General features: G+C 46.0%; 1 protein-coding gene across 2 annotated transcripts in view; it reads left to right on the top strand.

The window, feature by feature from the left end:
- Positions 1–22,819, top strand: part of GAS7 (growth arrest specific 7) — an 89,841-nt gene that overhangs the window by 34,793 nt on the left and 32,229 nt on the right. For both annotated transcript variants that reach the window (XM_034067966.1, XM_034067967.1), the window contains exons 3-5: positions 16,695–16,766; positions 17,959–18,044; positions 20,679–20,732. In XM_034067966.1, coding sequence (XP_033923857.1) covers positions 16,695–16,766; positions 17,959–18,044; positions 20,679–20,732 — 212 coding nt within the window. The remainder of the gene's footprint in view (positions 1–16,694; positions 16,767–17,958; positions 18,045–20,678; positions 20,733–22,819) is intronic.

The following is a 22,819-nucleotide window of genomic DNA, read 5'->3' on the forward strand; positions in this document are numbered from 1 at the left end:
GAAGATAAGAGAATGTAAAGTAGAAACACCCCTGCCATAAATGTTTTAGAATATAAAGCACTGTTAAGGGTATAGTTTTTACCATATTCTTTATTTCCCTTTGCTTTAGCTGGAGGCCTGTGTGTCTATATATGTGCATGTTTGTAAAAAGTTTGGTAGAATGTCAGGTATCACTAAAGCATTGCTAGGGGAAAACAGAAAGAGTTAATTGAAAAGCTGTTTGTTCAGGATCAGATTGCCCATGGAGACAAAGGAAGAAAACCACCCTGTTTTGGGACATCAAAGACAGAATTTCCAGTGTATATTTGTGTGCTTTATTCACTGTCATGCTAGTAGAGAAGCAGGCTTAACTAACGATCTTATCAGTAGCTGAAGACCTGTCAGACTGGTACCACCCCCAGCTTACCGAAGTGTACCTGCTTTTCTCATCATGACCTCACAGCAACATTGCAAAACAGGGACTTGTGACCAGCAAAACCAAATTGCTTTAGCAAGAAGAATGACAGAATGACAAAGGGAGAGACGATAGCAAGAGTTCGTGTTGTTCATAACGGAGTCAAAGCCATCAGGGGTGACCACTGGCATTCCATTATCTGACTCACTGTGAGTGCAAGGAGGGCCATGGGCTGTCACAACGTGACATCAGGGTCTGATGTGTGTTATTGTAGAAAGCTTTGGCTTAAAATTTGGACAAATAATGATTTACCTGAGTTTTATGCACTGACATCGCACCCTCCAGGAGGTACATTACCATGAAACACTGCCTTCATTTTCAAGCATAGTCTGCTCTGGCTCATGAACAGCATCCCCTGCAAGGCTGGGGAGATCAGTAGGAGATAGCCTGTCCCCACTGCAGTTCAGAGGTGGATGAGGAGGTTCTTAAACTCAGTGCTGAGCCAATATGGTGTGGACTTACATGCACTGGGTTGAGCTCAGATATAACCAGTAAGAAGCAGAGCCTGGTTTTTATGTGATAAAACTCTTCATTTGCAGTCTCCACAAAGTCAGTGCAGCATGCAAAGCTTGCTGTCTTACAGTGGGATTGCACCTTGACTACTGGGAAGTATTGTTTGGCTTTGAGCCATATGATAAATCAAAGACAGTAGGTCTAGAGCTGCATTCCCCATCTTTCCTGTGGTAGAGCTGCATTAGCCTGGATAATGTTTATTAGAAGCTCATAGACTGGACAGCTCACTTGAGTGCACCTTCTGCCTTGTCTCAACTGCTTATTTGTCCTGTCACTGCTGCAGTGGTGCTGGGAGTTTCAAGATGAACACTGGCAGTGTTTGTTATGGGGACATGGTGCCAGCACACGTCTCTCTGTGGCTGGTGTGTCTAAGTGGTTTAGTTGTGGCTTTTTTCCACTTTGTCTTTCTCAAGTATCTGTACCTGCTTTGCTGGAACTAGCTGTTGTTAATACATTATTTTATTAGAATTGTACATTAACATAGCTGCACTGGAAGGTGAGTTTGAGGTAACTTGGGTAACAGCAAGGCCCTGTTCACTGAAGATTATGGCTTCAGTTGTGGGACCTCAGCCTTCCCAGGGCCTTCTGCTGTGTGGAGTAAGTGGAGAGCTAGCACCAAAGGGCTGGACCTTCCAACATGCAGCAGAACCGTGGGACACAGACTTGGACTGTAAGGTTTCCAGGGGCCTTGTTACACTGGGATACACTGAAAAGTGAGTTTGTCTGCTTCATTTACAACCTTCGGACAGAGAGCTGTGGAAAAACCACAACTACACTGTGGGTTTTCCTTCAGGCTGATGTTAGGTAGCAAATGTAGCACTGTGTTTTTGGTTGAACAGCGCTCTGCAAGGTCTGCTATAGCCTGAAGCCCACAAAGACATGCTCTTGCTTTCTTTATATACATGTAATGCATCTCTCTAAGGCATTGCTATCATTCATTCTCCCTTTGGTCATCCCTTCCATCATGTGTCTCGTGTGCATGCGGGTAGAAGACAGACATTTATCTCAGCCTTATGGTAAGCATATGTGGAAGCTCCAGGCATCGAGTTCATTGTCCTTATAAATGTCGGATCTGGACATCCTCAGAGTGGCATGTCCTTCTCTTGGAGCACTCCAGCTGTCCTATGTGCCCAACCAGTTGCCCTGTCAGTCAGTGAGAGGCATATGCCAGTTTGGTGAGTATTCACCAAGCCCAGGGCTGTGGCTGAGCCCTGTGTGGGATAAGAGCACAAGAGAGCCACTCTGGGGCCTTGCTAGCACCCACCACCTTTCTGAAAATGAATGATAGCAAAAGCAGGGTTCCATGGCAGGTTCATGGCAATTTTAGCACTTCCATCACTGACAAGCAGTGGTGGGAAGAGATGTGTGCCCTCTCCTATGGTAGTTGTGGCTAAACATTTATGTGTGCTCCAGGCAGGGCAAGTCTCTGAGCAGAGATGCCAAAGGCAGCTCACTTACAGGTCCTAAAAGCAGCAAAGGCAGTTTGAAAGCAGACTGGAGAGAAAACAAACTAAAGGGAGAGGGGACCAGAGACAAATTACAGCAAGATGGTACAAAACTGCTTGGTAGGTCATACTTAGAGCAGGGTCATCAATGGTCCCTTGTCAAAGGGAAGTTTGCATGAAGGAAATTGTGCAGGGATGTGCCCGAGGTATCGTTCTAGTTTGTATTTCCAGTAATGAATGGCATGTTGACATTGAGAGCACTTATTCAAACAGTCTATTCGAACTGAAGCTGGGAGAGAACATGGTGTGCTGCACAGAACAGGCTCAGAATTCACAAGCCTCCTGCAGCTGAGGGCATGCTGGAAGACTGGGACGCTGTTCAGTAAAGATGCACTTAAGATTGAAGAGTTAATCTGAAATAATTAAGTGACAAAGACAGATGAAGGAGCAGTTTACAGACAAAGACGTAGGGGCTCTGGAGGATCTAAAACTTGAGTGTGAGCCAGCAGTGTTGTCCTAGAATACAAACAAGCAGCATTTTCCATTGTATAAATAGGAATGTTGTCTGGGAGGCATGAAGTAAGCCTCCAGCTTTACAAGGAAATTATAAAACCTCAGCTGGAATATTTTATCTTGTTTGGACTTTACACTTCAGGAAAGATGTGAGCCAGTTGTATAAAGTCCAGAAGAGAGTAGCAAGAATGATGGGAGATGTGTAAAACATGGCCTCTGGGCAAATATTAGAGATTGGGTCTGTCTGCCTAAGAAAGCAAAGTGGGGACATGAAAGTAGGCTTCAAATGCTGTTGCAAAGAAGACTGTTTGCAATGCCTGCCATCACTAGAAGACACAGTAACACACTTCAGTTGCAGTGGGGACAACTAACTCTTCCTAGCTCTCTTAAGATAGTAAAGTGTGGGAGTAGAGAGTTGCCAGGGAGTCCATATCACTGGAGGTCTCTAAGAGCAGGTTATACAAAATGATGAAGTCATGTTGGCCTTGTTTTGGGGCACAGCAGGGACAAAATGACTTCCTGAAATCCCTGTGGGGCCTGTTCTTTCAGTCTGTAAAGCCTAACCTATATGAAAAATATTTATCAATGCAGAGGATGACAAATGCCTGAGACTCACATGGGAGTTGTTCTTTATTTGGTCTTTTTGTTTCCCCAATTTTAAGTACATCACATCTAACTTAGCTGCTGTCACTCAACTGCTGCTTTGCTTGTTCTATTTTTCTAAGTCAAAGAATCTTTATATGAGTTCAGAGGAAGGTTCCTCTGAATATGTAAATAAATGAATAAATATCTCCACTGTGCTTTGGGGTAGATCCTGCTTCTCCCTGGACAGTACTGCCCTCCTGCTCCCTAGGGAAAGGCAGGATTAGCCAGCAATGCACAGGGTGGCAGCAGCCCGTGAACTCCACACCATGCAATCTGCTGGAATGGAAGCAAGGAGGGGACATGGCCTTTGAAGAAGGTCAGCAAACAAAAGCTATACAATTTTGGTGCAATGGGGATCTGTGCTGCTTCCCAGCTGAACCCTTGGTGTAGCTCTTCTCCTGAAAAGAGGAGGTGTTAAGGTGACCAGCCCATCCAACATCAGCCTTTCTGAACTTCCTTGGCACTGGCACATCTCTGCTCTCACCATTTGCTTCCCTTCTCACACGCTGCAGAAGCCTTTTTCTCTTAGATTAGCTTTTTTCTCTTGGTGCTTGAACTGTTCAGAGATGGGAACTCACGTACACATACCCATTCCTGGGGAGGGGAAATGGGATTGCAGGGGCAAGCAACATCTTGATTCTTCTGAGCCTTCAGAATACAACAGAACTCTCCCCTCTTTGTGAGGCATTAATATCATGGCCAGTTGTTTCCAGTGGTATGTCTTTCCACATGGTGATTATCTGCCTGTGTTATCCATACATCTTATCTGACCATAATAGTATTTCCACCGTACATGTTGTTTTGTGGTCTAAGTGACTTTACATGAAAAACATAAGGAAATCGGTTCACAACTGGAAAGAAATAGAATTTATGAGACAGTGTTCTTATGTGGAAAAAAAAAGGTCTTAGAAAAATCTGTAATGAAGGAATTAGGGTGACTCTGTAGGGAATAAGCAGATTTGCACAGCCAACAAAGAAAGCACATTCCTGTCTATCTCCACTTGATGGCCCAACCAGATAAACAATCCACATGTATCATCCTTTGAAACTGGTTGGACTCAATCCTGAAATCATTTTAAAGGCCTCTGACCTGTAAAAGGTCTGCAGAATGAAGCCCAAGAGAATTCCAATATACCTAAGATTTGTTTACACGGTATGGCCTGCTATAGGAAGCTTGAGTCTGCATCAGTTACACTACAGTCAGGATGCCTGCTGCCTAACTTGTGCAGCATCTACAGACATCCAAGCTTCTCACAGCAAAACATTAGAAAGAGGACAGAGAAGAGAGATAGCAAGCCACTGTAAAATACCTGGAAGACCCTTCTCTGTAGCTGTCATGGTCCTTACTTTGCATCATTGACTCTGCAAGGAGTCCTGTGCTGTCTGGAAGGACGATCAGGATACATCTCCTGGGATCTGGAGGATTAAGTGCATGTTTGTGCTGTTTATAATCAGCGAGCAAGGTAATAAGCAGGAAGGAAGTGTGTGTGCAAAGGAGGGCCCATCAGAGTCCGCAGCACTGACTGGCCTCTAGGATGTTTATTTCTGTGTCTTTAGATAGGTTTCACCACCCCTATTGCTATCTGAGAAGGGCAGAGTTTGATTCACCTGGCAAGGTACCATCCACAGAGTGTACAGCCCCATTTAAATGGGATCTTCCAGTCTCACCATTTATCCATGAAAGGAGATAATTACTTTTACCTCCCTTTTGTCTTTCTGAAGTTCATGTCTGGAATAGCTTATGTGAGCTACACCCTGGAAATGCCAGTCTTTTTTTATTGACTCTAAGGAGAACTTCAGTGATAACCCTGACTCCACAGACAGGTAAAACTGGCTGCAAGTAAATCTCACCAGAGACCTGAGTTCACAGCCTAGAACTGAAGGGGAACTTAAAAAATGTCCTCACTTTTCTTTTATGGGATGATCAGGGGCTGGAGCACCTCCCATATGGAGACAGGCTGAGAACACTGGGGCTGCTCAGTCTGGAAAAGAGAAGCTGCGTGGAGACCTCAGAGCAGCTTCCAGTGTCTGACAGTGGCCTGTAAGGATGCCAGAGAGGAACTCTTCATCAGCGACTGTAGTGATAGAACAAGGGGTATTGGGTTCAAAGTGAAACAGAGGAGATTTAGGTTAGATATAAAGAAGAAGCTCTTCCCTGTGAGGGTGCTGAGGTGCCGGCACAGGGTGCCCAGGGAAGCTGTGGCTGCCCCATCCCTGGCAATGTTCAAGGCCAGGTAGGACAAGACTTGGAGCAATGTGGTCTAGTGTGCAGTGTCCCTGCCCATGGCAGGGGTTTGGAACTGGATTATCTTAAGGTCCTTTCCAACCCAAACCATTTTATGATTCTACAATTACTGCCTCTCACTAATCCTATAGCAGAATGCAGCCATGATGCAGCAGAATGCAGCAGGCACAGAGAGGGCTGCACAGTGAAATAGCTTCCTCCCATAGTGTGAGTACACCTCCCTTCACACCCAGAATATCTGCCCTGGCTTTCTTCCCCAGCAGCACATAGGATACACAGCACATCTGTAAAATGCCGCACCCCATTTCTACACTTCATTCCTACAGCTGTTGCAAACACCCGGCATGCTCACACATGCACACACACACATCTGCACGGGTGCTCATGCTTCAGAGGGACAGCATTTTGGGAGAGATTCAGTGTCTGAAAGGCTGCAGTACTCCTGGGGATTACTTGAATAACAGGAGCTGGAAGGGCAGGCCAACAGCTCTGCAAACCAGACCAGAGCAAAAATGTTTATCCAGGGGCAGGAAGCCTTGACAGGTTCAGGAAACATCAGAAATACGACCTGTTGGCGCAGGAATGGTCGCAGGAAGAAATACTTCTTTAGATACCTTCATTGCACAAGTGGCTGGCAGGAAGGCAGTGGAAAGGAAAGGCAGGATCTGCAAGTACAGCTTCAGGGCTGTCTCAGGAGGAGAACACCTTCCACATAGCACACTTTGGCTCATACAGGGTAGCCACAGCATGTCCAGTGTTACAGAGCTGTAAGCCCCAGAGTTCTTCTATGTGCTGGAAACTACTGGGTTTGAGCTGAAAAAAAAAAAAAAAGCATTTATGTGTGCAGTACTTGCAGGTTTTATTCAGCAGAGGGGAAACCTTTCTGCTGTTGGAGCAATGAATGGGAGACCAGTGGTTACCCTGAGAAGTAACTCTTTGAGGTTTAACAAGGCTTACCTCAGCAAACAGTGGTGGGCTCCATCCTTCGTCCATCTGCACTCCTTGGGTTCCTGGGTCAGTCCTGGTGTTGACCTGCTGGGAGACACATGAAGTAAGGTCTCCAGAAACTGCCAGTTATCTTGGGGCCTTCATATTCCAAGTGAGCTGGCTCAAGCCCCAGCTTGACACATCTCCCAGTGCTTTATGCACCCTCCTCCATCTGTGTGAAGGTTGTTGTGTGTGGCATCACTGAAGTAAAGCAGTGTTTGTGTGAGGTGCTGTAGACCTCTGCCAGCCCCTCAGGGCCTGTGTCCACTTCACCACGCAGCTGAGACTGCCTGTACAGGGTTGTCCCTGCCTGTTCCCTTCCCAAGACAGGTACCACTGGAGCGAGTCAGCAAGAAGCTCAGTCATTTTGCTGGGAATTCAGGAAATAAATGTCCCCAGTGAGTCTGGGTTGCAAAATCACTGTGTGAAGCTTTCAAAACCTTTAACGTACATGAGCTGATGGGGAGACTGTGAATTGGAAGAAACCCTGCCTGGGAGAGAGGGCAGAGTGTGCTGACACTTCATTCACCTCTGAGCACATCTGGACAACCTGTGGGTCTTTTGGAGGCAGGTGCAATTAAGATGAAGTAATTTCTGCTCTGGATCTCTCCTACCTTGACAGTCCCTGTGAAATAACGAAGGGTATTTTAGTTGCTGCTTGTTTGAGGGGGTTGGCAGCAGGCTTCTAGCTGGCGTTTCCAGAGCCCAAAGCAAGGAAAACAAGCACTGCTCTTCCCACTTGCATTGCTTTACACTGCTTCATATTTGGCTCAGGCATCAGGATCAGTGATACCATGTCTGCAACTTCATGCAGCTTACTACAGCAGAGCCTCTTCCCTTTCCCAGGATTACATGTGCCCAGAATGCACAGCTACTCTGTGGTTAGCTATGGAGTTGCTCCGTGTCTGTGGGAGTGGTTTACAACTCTGTGTGGGTGGTAGATTCAGCAGGAAAATATTTGATTATGCTGAAGAAATCCTGTGATGTGCTGCAGCTGTAATGCCTCTTGCATTAGTCAAACAATAGCACGCCAGCTACCTTGCCCATCATGTTAAAGATGACTTATATACTTCTGACATAAGCATGTGTGTGGCTTGCTGCCGTCCTGCATTCTCAGCTGAGGTCAGCCTTACATGGTGTGTCCTTATTTCCAGGCTTTTCTTGTCTGTGGTGTGTTCTGCCCATTTACTAAATGGCTTTCTGTCTCCTGGAAAGCAGGAATTCTGCTTTCACATTATCTCAGACCTAATCAAGGTCCATATAGCCTCGTGCTCACAAACATCATTAGTAGAATGCCACCTGCAACAGCAAGGGTCTTGGGGCAGGGACTGAAATGTATAGCTGCAAGTGGTTGTTTCTGTGACAGGAATCTCAAGTCCAGCACTTCTGAATTTTAGGGACATTTTCTTGATCTGCCTGAAAAAAAAAATGCATTACTTAGTGTCCTCCTGGTACCACCAGCTATCTTTCCTGTTTCTGTGCCCTGAGCACCCTTTCCTCCTTACTTTGATTTACCCTTCACCTTTCTTCTGCTGATGCTCCTAACTCCAAGCAAGTTTCTGATCCAGCTGTGCAACCACTGCAACCTGCAGCCTGCCCACTGACCCCAGGAAGAGCAGAAACAACAGATTGTGATTTTCTAGGTGGCATTCAAACAATAGGCGAAAATTCAGTGCTGTAAATGCATTGCATTTCCCTCACAAACCCAGTGCTTAGGGACCTTTGGCATCCTGTAGCTAGTGAGCAACCAGGTCCTTTCCATCCACCATGGTGCTGTCATTGTCTTGCAAGTAAATTTCCCAGCAGCAAACCAGTATCTGCTAAAAAATCATCCTGGCTGAGGGGTTGTTTACTGACATGTCTAAGCCCCATTGGAAACCACAGGTGGAAACTCCAACAACCTAATCCTCTTTGTGCCTTGCCCATGGGCTGTTGTCATGAGCAGTACCTGGCACAACAGGGGCAGAGCAACCTCGTCTAGTGGAAGGTGTCCCTGCCTGTGGCAGGGGATTGGAACTGGATGAGCTTTAAGGCCCCTTCCAACCAATCCAATTCTATTGATTCTGTAAAACACAGCAACAGTGGTTGTGGTCATCTTTTATGTGACACCTCTGTGATTAGGACACTCACAGGGTCAGAGAATACCCATGGAAACTCAAAGGGACTTCTGTGTGTTTTGATGTTCTCCTGAAATTTATCATTCGGTACAATTATGTCTCATAGCTTCTGTGGAATGCCAGAGCTGAGAGCACTGTAACATTAGTATGTTGCAAGATCAACTATTCTTTCCACAGACATACAATTTTTGAGCATTGTAAGCACATAAAAAGGATTAAAGCAATTAAGATTAAGAAGCACCTGGTACAGTAAGTACCAGCTTACTGCACCATTGTAAGCTAGACCTTAATCAAGAATATAAAAGCAATTTTAATAATGCTTGGTAAATGGAGGATGACAACAGATGAAGAGAATTTTCTACCCTGTGATCACACAGAGATATGTGCACTTTCACTGGTGAGTGGGGTAAAGAAAAGAGTAAATACAGAGAATGGCTAATTCTCCAGAGGAAATGTATATGAGATCTATCCTGGCAGCCCAAGCACAGCCTGGAATGAATTTGGCTAAGGATGCCACTAAGGCTACTGGTAAGTTAGTCATTTTGGAATTTTACTTCTAACCTTTACCAAATCTCAAATTCTTTATTTTCAGAGAATCTTGCTTGATTAGAAAGTAACCTCAAAGTGAGCTGAAAACAATCCATTTCTTTGAGGCAGGTTACTCAGTAGTTCATTTAAATAGGCATGTTCCCAGAGTTCCATCAGCACACCCTGTCCCATCCCTGAGGTCCAGAGTACATGTATCAGCCTGGGGATCAACACAGTCAGATGCATTAGAGGGGCTCTATACTTGAAGACAACCAGGACTGCAGTGCTGGAAGGCAGTGAGGAAGTTCACCCCTTGAGACAATTCTTGCCTCTTCTGAAGTACTTGCTAAACCTGAATTGAGAGAGCAGTGGATGGAAGGAATATAACCATGACCTTGTGTAGTACTTCCCCTGCCTGATATTTTTCCATCTGAGTCAGTTAAGGAGCTTGGAAGGATTTAGTTTGTGGGTTGAGGTTTTTCTTTCATTTCTCACCAGCTATAGTCAACACCTGCTCCAACTAAACTTATGAACTGTAGCTCCAATAGTGAGCCATCTGTGGAGACACTGAAGAGGTATCAAACATTTTTATCACATATTTTGTCTTGTACATATAAAACTTTTTAGTGACAGTTTCCCTCTGACACAGGATGCTCAGCTAAAGGGTGATAAAGAAACCTGCCGTGGTAAAGTAGCCTAAAACCTAGAAAAACCAAGTGTGTCTCAGACAGTGCTGGAAATAGCATTATTATCACTACTAAGCCTGCAGCAAAGGGCTCAGTTTTGTTGCACAGTGTTTGCAAAAGGAGGGGCATGGTACAGTTCCCAGTGCTCATTTTGAGGGATCAAGTAAGGACTATTGTCATCAACTTTTCCCATGCTGTTGAGGTAGTGACAAGCACCTCTATCCTCAACACATGGATGAAAGATTTTAAGAACTCTTGGATGATGCCTGTATCCATGGTGCTAATTTGGGACTGAGGCAGCCTTAGATGATTTTAACTGAACTGCCTGTGGGATGGAGCTGGATTTCAGTTCTGACATGGCAGCTCTTGCTGAAGTAGTTCATGTACTACATGGTGCTCTGCTTACAGCACTTGTGAGATTAAATCTCCTGTTCCATGCAGGTGCAGATTGATTTGCATCTGTCACTTCTGCTGCTTTTCTTGTCTCTCTTCATTATGAGGATGAAGCAAAGGTCAGGGTCCTGGGAGGCCCATGGAGGAGTGTGACCTTGCAACGCAATGGGAAGACTACCATGTGAAGGACCATGTTGCAGTCCAGAGGCTTGTGCGTGGGCTGGTTATTTGGGCCTTTGGAGGTGATATTGCTATAGGTGACCCATAGGTTCCTTTCTACAGGGGTCACTGGACCAAAATGTTGGAGCAAAAAGGTGAGAGAGCTGTTGTGCTTAATCAGGACAGTCCTCACACTCTGCAGGAGGTCAGAAGGGAAGAGCAGGATGGTTCTTCCTAGCCTGGAGGTAATTCTTTAGACTTCATCATTCCAATGAAACAAAATCTTGTGCTACAGAATAGGAGGAAAATGTTTTCCTTGTATTCTCATTCCCCCATTCATTGGCTTCTAAAGTTTTGAATGGTTTACTGCAGTCTCAGGGCATTGCAAGTGATTTCCCCTACTTGTATGCACAAACCCACACTCCCCCTGACTTTCCTTTAGGCTGTTTTCTCCCACACACAATACCATGAAATTAAGTGCCATGAAACCCTTTCTGATTCGTCACAAATGTGGGGAAGATCTTAGTCAGGAAGGAGAGATAAGGTGTGAAAGCACTGACAGCACTTTGTTTCCGGCTGCTGAGGTTTCCTTCCAGCAAAGCCAGTTTCAAACAGCCTGGAGGCTTGGACTGGGGACTGCAGTATTGAGCCCTTAAAGGAAAACCTGCTTCCAAAGCAGGGCTGTTTGTACTCCCTTCTACACACAGGTCCAAGCAATCTTTGCACTGTTTGGAGCCACGGGCAGGCTGCAAACCTCGCTGAAAGCCTAGAAAGATGCAGGGGAGCAGCAAAGGAAGGAGGAGATTAGCAAACTATCTGCACATAGGGGTGGTTCCTACATGTCATTGGCAAAAGCAAAGTGAATCCAAAAACGGTGAGGTAAGACTGTGGGGCCTGTTCTACCCTAGTGCAAAAATCACTTCTAATTCTTCATGTTTTAAGGAATAGTTTGGGAGCAGCTCTGTGGAAAGAGGCCTGTGGTGGACAAGCTCAATAGGAGCGAAGAATGTGCTGCTGCAACAAAGAAAGCCAACAGGATGCTGGGGAACATCAACAAGGGCATCACCAGCAGATATAAAGATGTCATTACCCCACTATACTCCGCTCTTTCCAAAACCAACCCAGTTTTGGTTCCTGTTATACAAAAAAAAAAATGTGGATGGGCTGAAGAGGGTCTAGAGAAGGGCCACAAAGATGGTCAAAAGACTGGAAAGCCATATGAGTAAAGGCTGAGAGAACTGGATTTGTGGCACTGTGTTCCAGTATTTAAAAGATGTTTACGAAGAAGATGGAGACTCTCTTTTTACAAGGACTCACATGGAAAAGACATGGATAATATCTTATTAATAATATAATGTATCTCACAGGTTACTCCTGGTGAGATTCTGATTGGACACAGTAGGAAAATTTTTCACCATGAGAACAGTCAGCCACTGGAGTAATCTCCCCAGGGAAGTGGTGGATTCCCCAACACTGGACACTGTTAAGATTCAGCTCAACAGGGTACTGGTCACGCTTTGCGTAGAAAGGCTGGACCAGATGATCCGTGAGGTACCTTCCAACCTGGTGTTCTGTGATTCTGTGGTCCATGTCAGTGACTGATGCAGCCTGCACAGCTTCACATATTCAGGGCAGTAACTGGGTTTAGAGCTGCTCAGCATGAGATATTTGTTAAAATCAAGCCAAACTCCAAACCTATTTATAAAGACATGTGCTAGCACCAGTACAGGTGCTGTAGGAGTGACAGGTTGTAGCTGCTACAGATCCTTTGGACCAGGGAAAGTTACTGCACACTAAGCAGACCCAGAGGTCCTCTGGCTTGCTCTGCTGTATCCTCATAGTTTGGCCAATGAAACTATGAAGCATTTAGTTCCTAAAATAGCACTACACATGACAGAATGCAGAGGTACTAAATCCAGTCCTGAAAGCAATATGAGCACACTGAGAAGGGATTATGCTAGATGTTAAAGCCCTGATACTTGGCTGATGTGGTAAGTTCAGACTAGAAAGCAGCTGCTTTGACCTCAGAGTGCTGCTGAATCATGGAGAAGAGACACCAATTCCTTCTTCAGCTGCTCCAACTTTGATCACAAAAATCATCAGTATTCAGACCTCCTCAGATGCTGTGTTTCTTGACTGACATGATGTCCCAGAGTGTGTGGCTCTCTGAAGGCCTGACACATCATGTTATTTCTCATTCTTGCCAAACAGATGCAAAGTGAACTTCTTTTTCCCCCAAACACCCCAGGTTTCCGCTTTCCTTTGGGAGGAAATGTTTAACCACATCTGTGAAAGCCCTCTTTGGTTCTGTTGGCACGTAGAGCTTGGGTATTGTAACTGTTTTTCCTCTCACTACGTCATTTCAGTTTGAACAAGTGGGTTTCTACTGCCTTGCTGTACAGTAACTAATTTCATAGAATAATAGCTTCACAGAATCACAGCCTGGTTTGGCTGTGAAGGGACAGTCAAAGCTCTCCCAGTGAAGGGACCTTAGAGCTCATCCAGTTCCAACTCCCTGCCTTCCACTAGACAAGGTTGCTCCAAAGCCCCTTGGATATCTCCCAGGGCTGCAGGACTCTGTTCACAAACTACCTTCACAGTCCAGAGAGTGACAAGGAAGCTACTGATTATTCCTTCCCTTCATTTGCTAAATTGAATAATGAACATGTGGCTGATAATGGAGAGCAGAACTTGTAGATGCTGGTCTGCCAGTGCTAAATTACTCTCAAAGAGTGAAAGCTTTTAGCCTGACTATATAACCCTCTCTGGAAGATTGTGTGGGATATAAAATCTAGCCTGATATTGAATCTGTTCTTAATAGTACTGATCATCACTTTACCACGTTTACAAGTAGTTTTCAGATTTTCCAAGCATGAGGATCAAAGGCTACCTGTAGTACTCCAGGATAAGACTCTGTCTTGGATGTATTAAGCAGGGTGTTATCTCTCACCAAGCCTTTTCTGTGTAATGCTGAAAAACAATCATCCCCCTTCCCCATTCATTCTGATCATGACTAAGCTGAAGAGAAATCTGTGATATTACTATCTTGGTAAATTTAGTTGCTTCCAGTAGATGGCATTACAGCAGTGCAGTCCTGATTGAGGTTGGTTCCTATCCCTGCTTGGGCTGCAGGAACAATCCCTCTTTACGGTGTGCACAGAAATGGAGGGTTTTTTCTCCTTGCACTCAGATTAAACGGGTTTAAAACACTCGTGTTCTTTTCATTTGCTACCCAATAAAAGATTGTATTTCCATGTAGACGAAACCTTTACAATATAGGGGTGAACTTGGCAGTGCTGGGGGAACGGCTGGATTTGATGAACTTGAAGGTCTTTTCCAACTTGTTTGATTTTATAATTCTATGAATTTTCAATGTACATAACCCAACAATCATTTTATTTTAGAAAATTTGTCCACACACTCGGTGTTTGGGTTGAATTCACAAATATGCAAAGCGCTGGGCGCTGCTCTTTCATGCATGAGATTTCTTCTTGCAAATTATGTATCTGGGCTTCCTGTATGGCAGAGGGGAGTAATCAGTCACTTCACACCATCTTCACAGCAGCTAGCAGGCAAAGGAGAGATGAATTACAAGATACAGCTGGTTATTTTAACCAATTTATTACATTTCTAATATATTTGCAAGGTTTTAAGTGCATTCTTTGTACCGTCTTAAAAATGCAAAAATATTGTTGAGGGATATGCTGGCATAAAAAGCCTCAAGCCAAATATGAAGGTAACTGTTTTTACTGCTAATATCAAAGTCAGTTCTGATCAAAGTGTGTTACCCCACTGAGTGCATTTGGGCACAGCATAAGGGGACATCACAGCCCTTCCACATGGATCTCCAAAAGCCATTCTTTGAAGTGCTTGACTTGAAGTCAACTCATATTATTCAGTAATCAAGAAGTTACATTACAAAAATAAATCATTACCAGAAATGTGGGTAGCGTATTCTGTGGTTTACCTTTGCATTACAATAAATGTAAATTAGAATTTGTCTTTATTTAATCATGCATTTGAGTATTTGAAGCCAAGACAAGCTGACTCACAAAAGACAACTCCTAGCTTTCAATTTTCCTTCTGTGTAGTTAAAACACATTCCAGTCTTCCTTATTGACCTAGAATGGAACTTATTAGCTTGCTCCCTAATTCACAAAAAGCTGAGTAAAATTTAAATATTTCCCCGTGATTCATCAAAGCTGCTTGCCCACCAGGTTTTGCACTTGCAAAGAAAATTCAAATGCTCAAAGTATTTTTCTTTGCAAGCAAAAGCATGCTGTGGCCTGGGAAGAGAGGGGTAAGGGGAATATGTCTCAAGTATTTGGGCATCACAGGTGTAGGGAATGGCACCTTCCTCCAATTGGGATCTGTAATCCTGAGGCCTTTCCCAAAATGAGGAACCTAACACAACCCTTGAGGACATCAGTATGTGTATGTATGTGCATGAATATGTGTATAAAGACAAAGAAAACCGTATTCCCTTCTTTACCCAGTAGGCCTTTATTGGTTCTTGAAGCATGTTAGCATCCTGTTAGCATCACTAATGCAGGATAGAAGTCTTCATGTGCCCTGTTGGAAGCCCTGGCTGCCAACCGTAGACTGTTATGCCCAAGGATTCTCTCCTGCTCCAATACCACTTGACCGTGTTCATCCAGAATATTGAGAGAAATGCAGGATTTCAGTTTTGGCATGGTTGGGTGGCTGTTGGTTGGGATTTTGAGAATGACAGTTTCAAACGAAGTGGCCTATATCAGCCTTTGACTGTAGTGATAGGACAAGGGGTGATGTGTTCAGACTTAAACAGGTGACATTTAGGTTAGATGTAAGAAAGAAATACTTTACAGTGAGGGTGGTGAGGCACTGGAATAGGCTGCCCAGAGAAGACATGGCTGCCTCATCCCTGGCAGTGTTCAATGCCAGGTTAAATGGGGCTTGGAGTAACCTGGTCTATTGGAATGTGCTCAAGGCCAGGGGTTGAAGCTGGATGAGCTTTAAGATCCCTTCTAACCCAAACCATTCTATGATTCTATAACTACACTAACTTGCTTATTTTCTTATTTGATATTGGCAGTCACTCAGTATTATTTATTTGGCTTGATACCAGTATGTTTATTCAAAACAAATGGTGGTTTGGACTTTCTGGCTTGACTTCTGCAGAAGTTGCTGTTGTAACTCCACTGTTTGTTGTTTGCAGCTTTTACAAAGTTTTGCAATTAAATTGTCTGTATTCAGTGGTCAAAAATAATTTTCCATTTGCTGAGAAAATGAACAGAATGGCTAAACTTCAGAGGAAACTTGAGAAAGGGAAAGCATCGACATCGTTTGAGTATCAAAACTGGTGTGACGTACATTTGCATATCCCAGCTGCTAAACAGCCTGAGTGGAAAGAAAAAGGAGATTTGCTAGGGAAATAGCTTTGCTGGGGGAAAAAAAAATGTTATGGTGTATGTATATGTCACTAAAACCCACATCTCTGAGTCATTCACAGCTGCCTTTGATGCAGACAGCAGGGGTGAAGGCACTGCCACTGCTTCATCGTTGTTCCCAGGGTCAGGGCCACAAGTGGCTGTGCTGCAGCGATGGTGGCTGGGTATGCCATGGTGTCCACAGGGGGCTGCAGGCAGGACTTCAGGCTGAGCTTGATTTAACTCCATCTGGAAAGGCTGTCATCGTGGCACCAGCTTACAGTGATGTGTGCTATTGCTGTACCCCTGCTTTCTTGCCGAGCACAGCCCTAGGGCAGGTCTGCACTGGAAGAACCAGTGATTCAGCTCCCAGTCTGCTCTGTCTCCACCCATCCCAGCTGGCTGACAAGGGAGCTAGGGCTGGGGAGCAACAGCAGAAAGAGATGGAAGGAGATGGGAAGTGCAGGCACCTTCCTCACAGGGTGAGAACTTGGACCAGAAAACACTGAGGGTCACACCCATTTGTGTGTGTATAATACACGTAACTCTGGTGTGGGTTCAAGGCCTCTGTCATCCTTACACTGATGTTTCCCTTCAACAGAAACGACCTGGGAGCGGCCAAGCAGCGTGCCTGGGACTCCAAAGAGCCCTGTGTCACAGAAGAGTTCTGCAGGTATTGTCTACTGCTGTGACTGACCACTGCATTGGGGGAATCTGCTTCTCCACCACTCAGCAGAGCAAAGGAAAATTATGTGATTACATGAGAAATGTATTTAATGTACATGGTCATGTTAGTGTAGCAGAATATGGGGGGTTTTCACTTCTGATGCATCTTCTTGTCTGTTGTTTCCCTACCAATGTATCTTCTGGCTGGGTGTCTGAGGTGCTTGCTTAGAGCTGAGATAGCTCCTTCCTTGGAGCATGGAGGCAGATGGTGGCCCAGCAAGCCAGCAGGGCTGCTGGCTCTCAGTGGGAAGACAGGCTGCCTTTTCCAGTCCCACTTTCTGCTGGGGAAGGGGAAACAAACAGCTCCAGCATGGGGTCCTCCACAGGCTGCAGGTGAATATCTGCTCCGTTGTGAACCTCCATGGGTTGCAAGGGTTCAGCCTGCCTCACCATGGGCTGCACCATGGGCTGCAGGAGAACCTCTCCTCCAGTACCTGGAGCACCTCCTGCCCTTCTTCTGCACTGACCTTGGGGTCCACAGAGTTTTCTCTAACATATTCCTCTCTCTGGCTGCAATTGCTGTTGTGCAGTTCCCCCCCCCCCCCCCCCATTCTTAAATACGTGGTCCCAGAGGTGCTACCACTGTCACTGATGGGCTTGGCCTTGGCCAGAAGCAGGTCACTCTTGGAGCCAGTTGGCATTGGCTCTATCAGACCTGAGAGAAACTTCTGGTACCTTCTTACAGAAGCCACCCCTGTGCCTCCCTCCACTACCAAAACCTTGCCACACAAACCAAATACAACATACCCTACTTCTTCAAACACATGATTTTACCAAACGATAGGGGAGCTGTTTTGAGTTTGGGCATCTCTTTTTTTTTTGCTCTTTCCCTCTCAGTAACTCCTGTCATAGCTGCTGATGAGAGCCTGCTGTGGGTCCATGGGCTGAGCTTCTGTAGAGTCCAGTTCTGGGATCTTTCCGGATTGGAGCTAACACAACACATTGCCAGCCTGTTGGAATGGGGAGAAGCATCCATAGTTTCTAGTAGTTTCTTAGGCAGGAGGCAGCGAGCACTGGTAATTCAAAAAAGACACTGATTTATATTTGTATATTCAATTATGTGATTATATTTTTTTAAATGTGTATTTATTAATTTGCTACCAGCAGCAAGCCTGTTAACTCTTCATCTGTTCTTACAGTGAATGGCTACTACATCTCTGGGACCCCGGTACACCAGCTCGACTCTGGTCATATGAACCTCCGAAAAGCCAGTGGGGATCCACAGGTAAGTCTGGGGCAAAAATTCAAACAGAGCTATCCATGGATACATGGGTCTCCACTTGAGTAGTTTTGGAATCTGTCCAGGGCAGAAGGTCAAGAGATTTTCTTTTCAGAACTGCCAGATCAGGCCAGATTTGTTGCATCTAGAATAGCTAGTCTTTGTGTCCAGCTGGTACAAACAGTACTTGGGATTTTTTCATCCTATCACTCTGACACTTCAGACACTATTAACAACCCTGCGAATTTTCCTGCTACTCCAGCAAGAAGCCTGGGCCTGTCTCCAGCACAGTCCTCTCTCTAGACTTGCACAGCTGCTCATGTCTGTATCTCATTGTGTTTTCTTGCAGCTCCAGCTTTCCCTCCCAAAGACAGTATTCACAAAGAATTTGTCTGAAACTTGTTTCTCAATTACTTCATCCATTCCTGCATGTCCTCTTACAGACCCTCCTCTGTGCCTGACATAGCATGTGCCTCACCCATCTCATCACTGACCCATGGACTGTCGGTCTCCCTGCCTGTTTGTCCAAGTTTTCAGTAAATATTCCTGCACTTTTTCTTGTACCACTTCATGTCCTTGGGCGAGTCTTCCCCACAGGTCTGCAGATGCAGCACAGGGCCCTCTCCAGCTTCTTCCATGAAACTCTTCACTCCCTGCCACAACAACAGTTGAATGGTGGGTTGTACTCCTGTAGGGTTGTGCTTCCCTGCCCACTGGTATCCCTGAGGGTACCAGACCTGAGTCCTCTTGTCTCATTCCTGTAGTAACTGACAGGTTCTTCTAAGTGTAACTCCTTAAATACTCCCAGTGAAATGCATGTTTGATTTGTGTGCTGGTGCCATCCTGACTTGGGTTGCCTGTTGCCCTCAGCATCTCTCTGATGTTTTCTATTTCTTGGTCTTAATCTTGTGTTGTCTGCCAACTGTCCCTCTTTGCCTCAACCCACTTTCTCACCCACTGTCTCCTAAGTAGTGGCCTTCAGCCTTGCCCTTGTGTTCTATTGCAGCTAAGTTAGCATTTCTGGTTTTGCTTCCACACCAGTGGATTCATCTCCCATGACACAGTTCCAGCACTTTGGACTCCCTGTTCCTTCCACATCAAACATCTTGCACTGCCCATGCTGCTCCTTCTCTGAGCAGTTTGCACAGGCTGGAGGCAGAGCATATAAAAAAAACCCCAACCAAACTAGGTCAAAAGCATTTTAAAGCCTGGTGTAGTGCAGTGCATTATCAGACACCCCTGTCCACACGTCTGCTGTGACTCCCTCAGAGAACCCAAATAAACGTGCAGGCTGTGCCTTCCTTTTAAAATAGCTGTGCTAAGCCTTTTGCAAAACATTCATTTCTCAAGGTATCTGGTTCACAGCGTTTTTGCAGTTGGTTCACAAGTCACATTAACTGACACCTCCAAAACTTCCTTTGTAGCAACATTTGCTACCTTCCATTTTTACAGTGCTGAGCCTGACTCACATTTATAGCTACCTTTTTGGACAAATTCACTTCTGAGCTACATGGGGAGCCCATTGCCATGCGCTGCTTTGCTCAGCTGCCTCAACTATCAGACTGACAAAAAACCCTTTCATGACTTCCCTCATTTACCCTAACAGCCGCTGTGATACTTTCTTTCCATTGCTCTTTTATTAGTTTTTCTCAATTTGAAATCCTGGCTTCATTCCTGCTTTGAACCTGTAACTAGTTTATAACCGACTGCATTAGGAGCAGCTCATGTCCATGCCCACTCAGGAGCCTGCTCTTCCTGGGAGCTGGCTGCTTTTGTAGGGGAGTTCTTAGTAAGGAAAACATCTGACCGTGAACTGTTGGTTGCAAGAAGCTGTTCTCTACTCCCTCAAACTCCCATACACTTTGGACAGTCCCTCTCCCATTTGCTTGTCTTGGGCCACCCCAAGCTGCTTTGCCTTGACTGCCTCCTTGTCTGTGCTTGGCACAGGCTGTCTCCTGCTGCAGAGCTGCTTCCAGGCATCCTCCAGGATGCTTTCTTAGGCCTGGGCAGCAGCCATCCTTCAAACAAACGCTGGCAAGATCCCTCAGGCACATTTCTTGGAAACAGGTCAAGGGGGGAAAAAGCCACAGCAGAGAACAACGCGGAGCTGTGCTGTGCTGGGCGCAGGGCCAGGCCTTGTTTACGGCTTCCTAGAGAGCAGCTGAACGCTGCCCGTTCAGCTTGTCACAACAGCCGCGGCGGGAGCAGCAGCACAGCCCGTCCTGGTGCAACGCGCTCGGCCCCAGGACACGACGTGACCGGAGCTGGCCGCGGGTCTCGGGCTGTACCCGAAGGGATCGCGCTGGTGCGGGCGCTGCAGGAGCACTGCCCGGTCGGGACGCGCTCAAGCTGGGGGCACCGCTGTGGCACGGGCACGGGGTTGGAGCTGCCGGAGCGGTCACTCCCCTCAGAGGCAGCGCGGCGGGACGGGGCCGCCCCGCTCGGCAGCGCGCTCCGCCATTGGCCGCGCGGGTTGGCGGCGGCACCGCCTCCACTCCAGCCCGAGCGGAGCGGAGCGCAGCTGAGCCGAGCCGAACCGCACAGCACCGCGCCGCTGGGCCATGGGGTCCGCCTAGCTCCAGCCCCGCCATGCTGGGCTTCGAGAGCGGCCGTGACGATGTGCTCCGCTTGTCTCCACAGACTCCGGGGTCCCCGGCGGCGCCGAGGCGGCAGAGCAAGGAGAGCAGCCTGACGGTGAGTGTGCGGGGCGGAGGGGGCTTCGTGCCGGGGGGGAGCGGGCAGGGCCTTCACCGCGAGTGATTTTGGTGTGGAAGCACTTCTAAGTGAAGATTCCCGGGGAGGCTCAGGGTTCTTCTACCTGGACAGAATTCCAATGTCGTTATCCCTTTGATCCTGGTGGATCTGGGATGAGCGGGAGGCAAGGGTAGACCCGTGTTCCAGAGGTCGTAAATGTGAAGCAGGCGTCCTGAGGAAACTTCTTCGTGTGGTGACCCCCATCCACAGCCCCCGTACTTGGAGAAGCACCCACAGATTGGAAAAGCACAAATCTGAGGGGATGGGTCATTGCCCTGGCGGGGCAGAATCTTTGCTTTTTTTCCAAAGAGGTGTCAGAAGGTGTTTTTCTGTGCCAGAGTGTCCAAGTGAAGATTTATGATGGAGAAACCATCATAGAATGGTTTGGTTTGGAAGGGACCTTTAAAGCTCATGTAGTTCCAACCTCCTGCCCCAGACAGGGACACCTTTCACTAGATATAGGTAAAGATTTTAGGTTTCAGTCTGAAGTTAATCTTACATTTGCTTTTAATGCTAGTAATTAAATATAGCTGACTCAAAATGTTCTTCAGTGTCCTGTTTACTGACATTAATATCTTTTGTGTGCCTGGTGACCTCATCTGGAACCCAGTTTGCACTTCTGGACTCCTCAGTGCAGGACAGATGTTGAAACACAGAAGGGAAATCAAAAAAGTGTCTGGGAATAGAAAAGTTTGTTTAAAAGGAAATAGTAAAGAAGATAAATGAGCAGATAAATATATTGCAGCGATAAAGGAGAGGCAGTAAACATGCTTATAGCTGCAAGCATTGGCAGGGTATAAAATCCACGGGAACAAAAAGAATAATGTAATGTTATACATCATTGCTAACTGTTATTACATGGAGGAGGTTGTTGTCTGTATTATCACACAGAGCCTGATTAATCTGTTGGTGGATTTATGTGTTGGTGGGCACAATTCCCTGTGTTTCTGGTGAGAGGGATGAGTGTTTGGAAGGAGTACGTGCCAGAAGGAGCAAGTGCAGGTCAGTCATTGCTATGTAGGTACAGTTTTATGGGGGAAAAATATCTTCAGCAGTTTGCTTGGTTATCAAAATCAGTTGTTACAAATGAAACATGCTGTTACTGTTAGTGTATTGAGGGAGTTGTATGTCATGAAGCTGGTTTAGATTTGCAGTGTCCTGGGCAATTAGCTGCAGGGCTGTGGTGACTGGGGCTGGAAACTTGTCCAAGCCACCTAATGCAGCTCCTGCCATCCCAGGTTGGAGGGGTAGGAGCAAATCATATCTAGATGGACTAGAGATGGTGGATTGCAAGGTGCAGCAGAAGAGTGTTGCAAAGTGCAGCAGTGCCTGTTTCTAAAATACTTGCTGCTTATAGGGCTGAGGACACAGACTGTTCACTGAGGGTGGTTTTCACTGTTCATATTTGCTGGCCCATGTGCCATCTGGTAGCATCTACAAAGCAAGAAACTGTTGTGTGTTATGTCCGGGTCACTGGGTGTGCATTTGTCCAGCAGAAGTCTGAAGCTTTCAACCACGATGCATCAGACAGACAAAACCAAGCTAATTTTAACAGCTGCTTGCTCCAAGCCATTGCCTGCATCAAGGAAGCATTGTGAAAAACAATTCTCATACAGAGTGTAAGCTGTAAAACAATGTAAATTTTCCCCCGTCTCTTGGGAGGTTATATTTGTTCAGCACCACTCAAGCTGACACTGGGATGTTCTGAGTAACAGAGCTGTAGGGCATGTCCTTAGCTTTCTGTCAGATGTTTTTTCTTGGTCTGTAGCTGTGCTCAGGCAGAAGCTCTTCTTGCAGAGGGGATTTTTGTGACTAAGTCTCTCAGAAAAGCAGATCTCTCCCCAGACTGAAATCCTGTGTTATGCAAACTGTGGACATGAGGTGATGTCCAGCAGCTGCAGCCTCGCTGTCTCTGTTGCGCTGCTTTCAGCAGAGGAGTGGGAGTTTGTTCCCATCTTCCTAGGACTGCTCTGCCTCTTCTACATCCAGATAACCATTTAGGAACATGGCTTCTGGAAAACTTTAAG

This window comes from Melopsittacus undulatus, chromosome 11 (assembly GCF_012275295.1).
Source record: "Melopsittacus undulatus isolate bMelUnd1 chromosome 11, bMelUnd1.mat.Z, whole genome shotgun sequence".
Classification (NCBI taxonomy): domain Eukaryota; kingdom Metazoa; phylum Chordata; class Aves; order Psittaciformes; family Psittaculidae; genus Melopsittacus; species Melopsittacus undulatus.